At 41.5% G+C, this 10,681-nt stretch overlaps 1 protein-coding gene across 2 annotated transcripts; it reads left to right on the forward strand.

The window, feature by feature from the left end:
* Positions 1-269: 269 nt before the first annotated feature.
* On the forward strand, positions 270-10,479 carry CTXN3 (cortexin 3). 2 transcript variants are annotated; one of them, XM_033110662.1, is made up of 4 exons: positions 270-347; positions 1,541-1,897; positions 5,755-5,846; positions 9,309-10,479. In XM_033110662.1, the coding sequence occupies exon 4, from the start codon at positions 9,408-9,410 to the stop codon at positions 9,651-9,653; it is 246 nt and encodes an 81-aa protein (XP_032966553.1). In that variant the 5' UTR covers positions 270-347; positions 1,541-1,897; positions 5,755-5,846; positions 9,309-9,407; the 3' UTR covers positions 9,654-10,479. The 2 variants fall into 2 exon arrangements, with proteins under 2 accessions (XP_032966553.1, XP_032966554.1); XM_033110663.1 differs by lacking the exons at positions 270-347; positions 1,541-1,897 and adding an exon at positions 3,104-3,238.
* The last annotated feature ends 202 nt before the right edge of the window (positions 10,480-10,681 follow it).

Genomic DNA, 10,681 nt, shown 5'->3' on the forward strand with positions numbered 1-10,681 from the left:
AACAGAGATTGTCAGAGGGGGCTGTGGAACCTACTTCTCTGGAGAGTTTTAAAAATAGGCCAGGCACTCATCTCTGCGCTGGTTTCAGCCAGCCGTGCAACTAGCGACAACCATGGCCTCTCATGTTCCCTTCCACCTCTCAGAGGCTATAGGCTAAAACAATATCTGAGGAGGCCTCCTGGGCGGGGTCAGTTGTTTCTCACTAGAGTACTTTCTTACCACATGGCATGATAAGGATATGAGGGAGGGCGGGGGGTCAGAATTCTCCCTGAACCACACTCTTGGCATTTCGGAGACAGGGCACTCTGTCTACTAGCACCGTCGGCTGAAAAGCATCAAGGATACCAGTTAGTATTGAACCGAGACTGCTCTGTTGGATTTTATTTGTCCCATTGTTTTGTGAGTGAGTGTGTGTGTGTCTGTGTGAAAATACAGTAAGTAAAATGAATTGGAAAGGAAATTTGGTTAAAAATCCAGAAAACATATGGAGAGAAAACCTTCCTGTTTTTGCTGGGTTAGGGTCTGATGTCAAGCATTTGATCCCGACATGGAAGCCTAACATTTTGCATTTGAATTTTCTTGGGTCTGAGGCCTATCCAGGATTGTTTTCTGCTGCTAGCACAGGAGGTTTTCCTCTTAGAAAATGAGCTGTGTTCTGGTTCCCTAGAGCTACTGGGTAACGGCCGGGTTCTCACAAGAGCTGAAGAGACAGCATAGCTGACAGGAACAGTCAGAGTTAGCTTTAAATATCATGCACCCCATCATTTGGTGGGTGGGTGTTGTTGCTAACTATGCTTCCACTTCAACAAAGAGAGTGGTGAGTTGCCAAAAAACAAGGATGTTCCATCTTAAGGATTAGGCTGAATTCTTTCCAGAGAACCACTTTTTTTAAAAAAGATAAATTTTATCCTAAAATATTTTCCAAATTTACTTGGGCACTCCCTCCTAGGAAAATAGTTTAAGTATTGTGCTGTGTAATGACTATCTATAGAATTAGAACAACTTTCTCTTAACAAAGGTCTATGTTTACTGATCAAGGGGTCTCAAATGGTGTGTGTGGGGTGGCGGCACCTGCCAATGTAACAATTTTGCAGGCTGGCCAAAGGAGACGCAGGACAGGCAACATACGCCTAGCAAATTACCAAACAGGTGGTGAAAATATGATTTTGTTCTTTTTTAATTATTTTCTTTCTCTTCGCCTCCCATAATTGCTGCTTTTCTGAAAGGTCAATTTCATTTTCTTCAGGAGAAGGAGTCTAGTTTTTTTTTTTTTTTTTTTTCATCTCCCAAATGCTAAGTTGATGCCCTTCCCTACAAGTCTTCCCGTTAACTAAGTTGGCCTGAAGGTCACAAACCATAATCAGTATGGATGCTGGTGGCTGCAACCTGCTAATTGACGTGCCCAAAGATAGACCGTGTCAACAATCAATAGGCAAGAGCAGAACACTGGTGGATTTATGGCTTTGGTTTTGAAAAGGTATGGGAATGCCCTGTGATGTTTTTCCCTGTACTCCTTTTGAATGTTAATGCTTTCTTGAAGATGATTTCAGACACACTGCTAGGATACTGCCTCTACTCACTGAAGCAGAATCCTCTGAAGAGTTGCTGAGGCAGAACTGAAATCATGCCTTGCCTCAAAGAAGCAGCTGTATTGGCCACTAATGATGCCTCACACAGAAAGACGATGCTCCTTTAACTCGAGGGTTTTAATGGGAAGTTTCTGAGCCTGAAACAACAGCTTCAGATCTGGGGTGTGCCATTAGCTGCTTGCAGCTAGCCACCACGGTGTACTGCTGTAACACAGCCTGGTCGGGAAGAATGGAAACGAAAGAAGCTTGTAACTACCTGTAACTGTTCCACCAGGAAGTGGATGAAGTGTTGGTTCAGCCAGATCCAGGTACTTGACCAAAACTGTTGTCTACGACAGGCTAATTGAATGCTTTTCTCTAACTTTACAATTTATGCATGAGCAGTAATCGCATAGATGCCTTTTGGGTCCAAGTTCTGAATTTAGATGTAGCTGTCAGATAAAGTCTAATTAAACAGTTGCTAGGTAAAGTTAATGGAGGGGGATGAAATGTAATGATGCCTTTATTTTTAAAGCTTGCTTAAGTTTATAATCTACTGATACTGGATGAAAGAGTGGTATAAAACAGGCTTTTATTTCTTTGCTAAGCTGCAGTAAATTATTCTTGACAGCTGTTTGACCATGCAGTATTTTTTTCCATTCACCTATAACATCCAGCCTTCCAAAATGTAATAGGGATGTTTTAATTTGTTTACAAAGGATCACAACTTAACAACTCATAATGCTAGCTCTGACTATCCCTGGTGTCCGTGGGTGATGCGCAGGATGCAGCCTTAGCCTTTTGAAGTATCAGCAAGCACTCTTTTGCACTAGGAAACACACACAAAAAGAGAGAAACAAAAGTAGGTAGACTAGTAATGTTTGTTGTTTGAAATGGAAAGTTGCAGTTTGTTAATGGTGCCCTTTGATATGCCCAGTTACTGACTGAGACTAGGTGGTATTTTTCTCAGCTAGGCTGCAGCCAGTCCGTTTAAAACTCTTCAAGCAGATGTTAGGAAGAAGAGGAAAATAAGAAAGAAGTAAAACTGAGGTTAGGGCTCAGCCTGAAGAGAAGGGCCTCCGGCTGACTAAGAGCTAACAAGCATGGGAGAACGGGAATGGCAGGGTCCACCCCTAAAACCAAGCAGACTGTCTGCAAGCTGACTTTGCAGAGACGGCCAGAGGGAACTGACCTCCCAGTGCAGCAGTGTGGGCTGGCAACAGTTTTGAAACTGCCTGTTGACATTTGTAGTTGACCACGTTCACATGTCCTCCTTAAAATCATTGTTTTATGGGCTTTGTAGTAACCTCGGGTCTATCGTTTGAGTGTATAAAATAATACTCTTAGCAGTCCTGTGAATTCTAAAGCATCAGGGCTATTGTGTTGGAACAGGAGGGCTGTGTTTGGAAAAGAAAACTATGGAAATTGCCGTGTATTTATGTTAGTGTACTCCCCCGCCCCTGCCAAAAAAAAGGGGGAGAACAATGGTTAAAATGCATGAAGTACCGAGGAAGAACTAGGACATCTTTACCTGAAGTTCTTAGCTGGTCACCTAGTCGGTCATGGATTCTTAGAATTTATAGGAAACCTTTTCCATCTTTGTGTGTACATCCTGGAATGCCAGTTACTGTTCACGGGGCTCATTCACAGAATTTCTACAAGATTCCTAGGTAAATAACTTTTGCTTATGGAGTGACTTGATTACTTAGCTGATGAGATGGCTTTTGTGGAGGGTACACAGTTGGGGGACGGGAGGTGTATAATAGGGTTGACTGAGATGTTTACATGTCTGGGGGGATGGGTGGGGAGAGTGGACCTCCAGAGACTCCAGTTATACAAACAGCAATGCACGGAGGCTTCCTTCAGCTCATTCAGAAAGCAGAGAATAATTCTATTTAGCTTCAGTCTCGGGATACACATGAAAGCTACGTTAACATTTCAACAGTCAGCTTCAGAACTATGGCAGAGCAATGCTGCACTTTGAGTGAGTTTGTCTCTGCCAGTTGTTGCAAATCCAGTCGTGCTTACCTAGCCAATTCCTTTTCTGTTACAGTCTCTGGATTGGACTCACTAGTCTGCTGGATAAATATAAATAAGGTACACAGGATGTTTTTTGTAGGACAAAGTGTCTTGTCCGTCACATGCAAATAAAAACTGGACAAGCCTGTGAGTGTTCACGCTCAATGGGTGTGCTGTCTTTTTACCTACCTTTGAAAACATGTCAAGTCACAGAACTAGGTTTCTGGCCTAGAAGTTTTAAAGATGAGGTCCGGCAATTATGTGGTTTAGGAGTACTTAAAATACAGACAGCATTGCTTAAGTGTACCCTGCATGCTGTTAGCAGCAGCGGGGTGACGGTGGTCTACTCAATACCACATGCCAGAGAGAAACTTGCGACTCAGCACCCTCAGGGGAATGCACTTTCGGTAACTGACTTTTTTTTTTTTTTTTTTCAATTTTGGGCAGTTTACTTGTAATCACCATTTCTTCGTTGCGCTTGTTTGCCTAACAGAAATTAGAAAGAAGTCTTATTTTGCATAAACATGGTGTAAGAGAAAATAATCATCATCATCTCTCTGTTGACCGCTCACTATGGAGCACGCAGGCCTTGTATGTGTACTGTCTCTAATGCAGGCAGCTATTACCATGGCAGGAGGGTGGGCACTAGAGGTGATGACCACAAAAGTGAGATGGCAGAATCAAAAAGCTGTGTGCCGCGCCAATTGCTCCGAACTCAAGAAAATGAGAAAAGAGACATGTCATTGCTTTAAGATATATTGTCTTCAGATAAAATATTTTTTCTTACTGTGTAGAATGAGACACTAATGAAATGCAATGTCTAAAGGAAGGATACAAGCTTGAGAAGGGTACATGTTGACATTTATAATTTCCATGTAAGACATTTGGATTTAGGGTATTTTTAAATGCATGCCCTTCTCCACCAAAAAAAAAAAAAAAATTAAGCAGATTAGGTAAGAAAGGGTTGACCCCCTTAAATAGAGGGGAAACTTCTATTTCAGACCCTACCCATCAGCATTGAGGCCAAGGAAAAATTAAAGAGCCAAATAACTGCTTTTTAAATAATGAAATCTGTGACTATTAAAGTATCTTTGTGACTCAGACTATGTTTGATTCTTTGAAACAAGATTTATTTCAAATACAATGGCCTGACATGCCAGTTCAGCTGGATGACATGTGCTTTTTTTTAGCCTCTGTCTCTATTAGCTGGCACCCTGAAGTTTGAATTCAGTTCCCTGGGGCTAGAGGTTTGTTTCAACCTCTACTGAAAGGGGCAATGATCCTAGAACACCAAGGCATTTCACAAGGAGCTTGTTATTTAACAAGGGGACAAAGAAGGACCCCATGGAGACTTACGCTGTAGTCAGTGCTGCCACAGAATTACAGGTGAAATGCTCCTGGAGACAGAGTGAGAAGCACCCATTCCCTTTGGTGAAGGGACAGATGTAGGTCCCACTGAGGAGGGGGTATTTGGTGAGGATCCTGAGGGAAGAAGAGAAATCTACAGGTGGGAACAGGGTGAGTAGGACGCATCGTGAGCTAAGCGTGGAGGTGGGAAACCTGGCGGTGCTCACAGAACAGCAGGTGTTGCGGGGAGCTGCCGAGCCGGCCCAGTGAGGACTCCTCCTCAGGTGTCCGCAGACTCAGTTGCAGGTCAGCATGTTCCTATCAAGACGTTGGTCATTTTCCTTGAAGCCAAATATGATTTAATGTTTGCCCCTTTTAAAACTTATTATGAAAATAAATCAACGTCTAAGAAAAAGTCCATGGTCAGACTATGACCTAATTTGTGGTCTAGAAAACAGGGGTATCAGGTCCCTAAAGGGGTTAATGGGTGGGTTAGGGTCCGGGACATTAGAGTACAAAGGTTTTCCGAGGGAGGCGTGGTAAAATCTGAGCTTAGAAAGATGAATGTTGATGCAATCTGTAGGAAGTAGGGGGAAAGAAAGAGAGGGCCTCTTTGCAAATTACTCTAGAGGGCCTAATAGTGAGAATGACTGTGGCTAAAATGGACTGTTCCCATATTGCTTCATAAGTAATTCAGGGTGTTTTACATTTTGTGACTATCAGAGTCCAGGGAGCCTGACTCGAGAAAAGAGATGTATTATAGGATTTTTTTTAATGGCATCTTTTAATTAAAGTTTCCTTGGTCCGGTATTAAAATTAGACTGTTTCCTGAGCACACACAAACGGACCTGGCAAGGGGAAGACACAGCTGTGCTGCGTGATGGGGAAAGCCTGTCAGGATTAAAAACTGCCGTGAGTAACTGTGGTCCTTCTTATACTTGAAATAACTGCTTTTGTTGTTATTAACACTTATGATGATGGTTGTGTCAAAACCTAAAATAATTTCCTTGCCCAGATTTCACTACTCATCTAAAAGAAATATTTCATTATCCTGCTAACTGCAATTGTGAACATTTTCTAAGAATCTTCTTTTATACCAAAAAGGGACATTTTACTCTAAGACAGACATTTTTAAAATGTACATGTTTTTGAATATTTTTGTACTGTGGTAGTTCAGTGATTACATTTAGTTCTTTTTCTGCAACTTATTATATCTGCTGTTTCCTTGAACTTCAACATGCTGTTGAGCTTTCCAAATTTATAAAGTATTGATTAGCTGATTGCAGGTTTAAAAACAAAAACAAGAAAACAGTCCTAGAAGAAACTGTGCAAGAGTTGGCGTTTCCTTTTGGATCTCTGTGTCTCTATGTCCATTTATAACCACCTCCTGAGCTTATCATCGCTACTGAACATCCCCCATCCCTTCTCAAGACTCTCCTGCTGGGTCATCTGCTCATAGCATCCCATGTCTGCTCCACTCAAGTTCTCCCTAGCTTCTGCCACTCCCAGCGAGATCTTTCTTCAACCCCCTTTCTATCTACCGTATTTCCCCCTTCTTCAAGGAGGAATAGTTTTCATAGATAAATCCCTACTAATGTGTTCATGTATCACTTTCCTTGGTAAAATATTGCAATTTAATAGTTTTTAATGATTTGACCAAATTAAGTTATTTTAATAGGAACTTGGGTACCACAGTATGCTGGGAGGGGAGAGGCTTACAACTTATACAGAGCCGTAGAGTTTTCAAAACACGTAATCAGGCTGCAAAGAAAGTTATCCATATTCTTGCACCTGCCATTTAATCAGCATAGAGTGGTAAAACTGCAAATTAAAACTGATTTTTTAATCATTGTAATCTGAACCAGATGACTAGGTTATTTGCTGGGGCTTCTTGGAATGGGTGCCCCAGGGAATGGGTGCCCTGGGGGACTGAAGTCCCCCAGCAGTGGTGTTCCAGCTCTAAAACCTGAGTTATGGGAGAAGCCTAGGAAGTATGAGGTGATGAGCTAGGAGAAAAGGACCTGGCATTTGCCTTGTACAGAGGACAAAGCTGGGGTGGGCTGCTTCTGGGTGTCCCCATGGCTCTTTCCAAGCGTAGACTATAGCTGTGAAAGGCGGGACTGAAGAAGGTATTGCTATACTAGTCAGCCAGCTTGCAGTTAGAGAGTAATTGTCACAGCCTCAGTGTCCTATATCCAGTTCTTCACTGTTTTCACTGAACTCCAAAATGCATAAATCTTTACGTTGTACATTTACACAGTTAATCATCTCCACACTTCCTTTTTGGGTTCTGTAGCATTTTCTTAAATAACTTTCTGAAAATGCATACCTGTTTCAGCTACGTTGAGAACATAAAAAGAAAAGGACTCTGGCTTCTGGTGGGCTGGAGGGAAAATGGACGTAGAATGGGATTCAAGTAAACCAGCGGGAGGGCAGAGACTGACGTGGGGATCCTCAGTAGGACATGAAGAGACAAGAGGAAACACCACAGGGATGGCTAAAGCATCCATTCCTCTATCGCCACACAGCTTTCTTTTGACCCGGCCCTTGGAGAATTTCATTTTTCGTATGATTAAGTCCAGTTTGCATATTTTGGGTGGGCACAGATGGCCCTAGTAGGAAGCAATAATGAGAGCTGCATTGGGAGCTCTGGTCACCCTTTTCCTGCCTCCTCCCCTCAGCACCAGTCACCTATCTAGACTTACCACCCAAGCAAACCGAAACCAAAGCCAAACCATGAACATATATATTCCCAAGGGGCTTGTTTTTTAGTTTTTTTTTCTTTTTTAATACAGTCAAATTTTATGCCCATCTTACTTCAAAATAAAAATGAATCATAAATGACTCCATTGCAACTATTCCGGCCTTTAAAAACATTCAGTCATGGATAAAACTGCAAAATATTCTTTCCCCTCAAACTGGTAACTCTGTCTTCCCAGATGCTGCTTGTCATTCTGTTTATAAACTGTTTTTAAAACTGTGATTTTATAAACTTTGAAGTGTCACCATACTTGCAAACTGTCTTATGATTACTAATGCTATACTTCAATGCAATAATTATAAGTCAATGGAAGAAATATTGTGTTAATGCCTTAGGTCATCATTTCTATTTTTATTTGGTTGCTCACTTTCATAGATCATAATTTTTTTCATCCATGTTAATTTCCATACCTGACTACTCTGCTATGTTATTTCTTTTAGACTCATAAATAAATGTTGTATGATTTTCCGATATATTAATGTGTAATATAGATGCTCTTCTTTACAAAATTCCATTTAAATAGGTCTAGTTCACTATCTGAAGCTTCGGATGCCTTTATATATACTTCAGTTTGCCTTCAAAGACAAACAACAGTGTCCATTTGCCTTCATTTTTTCCACCAGTAAAATGGAAATAGTAATAAGTAATCTTTTTCCTTCTCTTTCTCTCCACCAAATGGTCCTAAACAGTAGGGAGCCACTGTACGGTTTGTAAAAAATGCAGTCAATCAATTCCTTTTCCCTAGCTTAGTTATCTAGGTGCTTCAAGTAGTGAAGCTGGTCTTTATTTCCTGCAGAAAAAAGAAAAAGCAGCAGGAGTTTGATGGTCTGAAACACCTCCTTCTCTCTTGGCTCAGGCAAGAGAAAGCAAGGGAGAAGCATCACAACTCCCTTAGTCATGTCTGAAGTGAAGCAAGACTTTGTTTTGCTTTGTAAACTTTTCAGAGTTTTCACAGGCATTCATTCTCGTTATAGCAATGTGAGATATGCAGGCATTTCTCCTTCCATTTTTACAGTTCAGCGACTTCTTCATGGTCCCATACTCATTTAGCAGTGAAATGGAGGCCAGGGGCTAGAGCCCAGAACTCTATCCTCCCTGAAAGTTTCTATAGTAAGCACCTTTTCTAGCTTCAGTTTCCTCCAACTGGGGCTATAGAGGTGTCTGCTTTCATGGAACTTGTAATATGGTGGCTAATGTATATTGTGTTTAGCCACAGTTCTGACACATAGCTGGTGTTCAATCAATGGTATCATTATAGGAATGATGTGAGAATAAGGTTATTGGAAGAAATCTAGAAGAGACTTGGCAGGGGAAGCTGGGTTTGGATGTCAAGTTGGTAAACACACCCTGAGGTCAACATTACCTTGAACGTTTCTCATTTTCTGTAGTCTGGTTTCCTTCTCTGCCCTTCCCTCCTGGCCCCAGGTGATTGCTCTGAGCACCGTCTGGTAATTTCATGCAAGAGTACAACATTCTTCCCCATAATTATACAGAATTAGGCATCTCTGGTGAAAAAGTTTAGAGATTCATTCTTCTCTCTGAAAAACATGACTGTGAACCTAGAAATAAAGTTGCTCTTTGTTAGTTATTTCCTTTCCTTCTTCTTTCGGCAGATAACTCAGCCTTTCCAAGGTGCAGCCACCATGAGGTCAGCAAACTGATAATGGAAGAAAAGGATACTGGGGGATCCCGTGTTCTGGCTTCCCTGGACGATGGATGGAGGCCAGCCCGCCCCTTCACCCCTAGTGCCCCTTGGGAACACGTTTTCAGATTCTAGCATGTCTTTGGAGCAGAAAACCACATTCGTTTTTGTGATTTTGTTGTTTATTTTCTTGGGCATCCTCATCGTCAGGTGCTTCCGGATTCTTCTGGACCCGTATCGGAGTATGCCAACCTCAACCTGGGCAGACGGACTCGAAGGCCTGGAGAAAGGGCAGTTTGACCATGCCCTTGCTTAGCATGTAGCCCCAGCGGGATGCCCTCCTGAGGAGGTGAAGTGCTTCCTGTGTCGGCTAGGATTCTCCTTAGTCAATATTCACAACAAATCAAGTTTCAACAATGTCTTCTCCTAAGGCCACTATCTATTATTCAGTAAACATGCTGTTGTTAAAAACACTTGAGGATATTGGAAACGGAGATTTATATTACTAACCAAAAATAGGAAGGTTTAAATTTCTCTGTTTACTCTGTGAATGAATATCGTTGACTGTGTGTGATGGTGAAACCGAGAGCATCAATACTGACAGGAAACATAAACTTTGCCATAAAATGAAGCGCTATCTGACCTGACCGGACAACAAAGACTAAAAAGGATCTGATCTGAAGCTGGTGACAGGGCCAAGAAGAGGCTTCCTTGCTCTAATCCTGTTCTTTTTGTTTTATTTTCATGGGAACTTGGGTCCCAGGCAGAGAGTGAGGAAGCCTATGCTGAGTGGACCCAAAGCAGGTACCTGTTTTCACCTAAAGTAAGGAGCATTGGGAGGTCATGGGAGGACTTAGAAAAGAGAGTTCCACCCTGAGAAAATACAGGGGAGGATGATATTTTCTTTTTCAATAACATTGAATTCAAAGGCTTATGGAGGTTTCAAAATTTTTAGCCAGCCCAAGTACATAATATGTATTCATATTAATAACATGTGTAGAGGTACTTATACATAGCCTGAATTTGCTTTCTTTACACAAACGATTGAAATGACAGGTTGCCAGCGCAGCTTCAAGTTGTTTTTGTTTGTTTTTTTTTTAAATAAAAATTTAATTGTTTAGAGAAGACTTTTACAGTCTTTAGGGAACTGTGTGTTTATGACTTAATATAGAAACCAAATAAAACTTTTCAAGAAACAGAAGTATCTCCTCTCTTATTTCTCCGAGACTAAATGCACTGGAGGCAGTGTGTTATATCGAGTGCTTAGTGTTCAAAGTGTTCAGAGAGAGAGAGAAAAAGAGCAAAGACCATGAAAGGTCATCTAATTCATTCCTCTCCCATTTC

This window comes from Rhinolophus ferrumequinum, chromosome 7 (assembly GCF_004115265.2).
Source record: "Rhinolophus ferrumequinum isolate MPI-CBG mRhiFer1 chromosome 7, mRhiFer1_v1.p, whole genome shotgun sequence".
NCBI lineage: Eukaryota > Metazoa > Chordata > Mammalia > Chiroptera > Rhinolophidae > Rhinolophus > Rhinolophus ferrumequinum.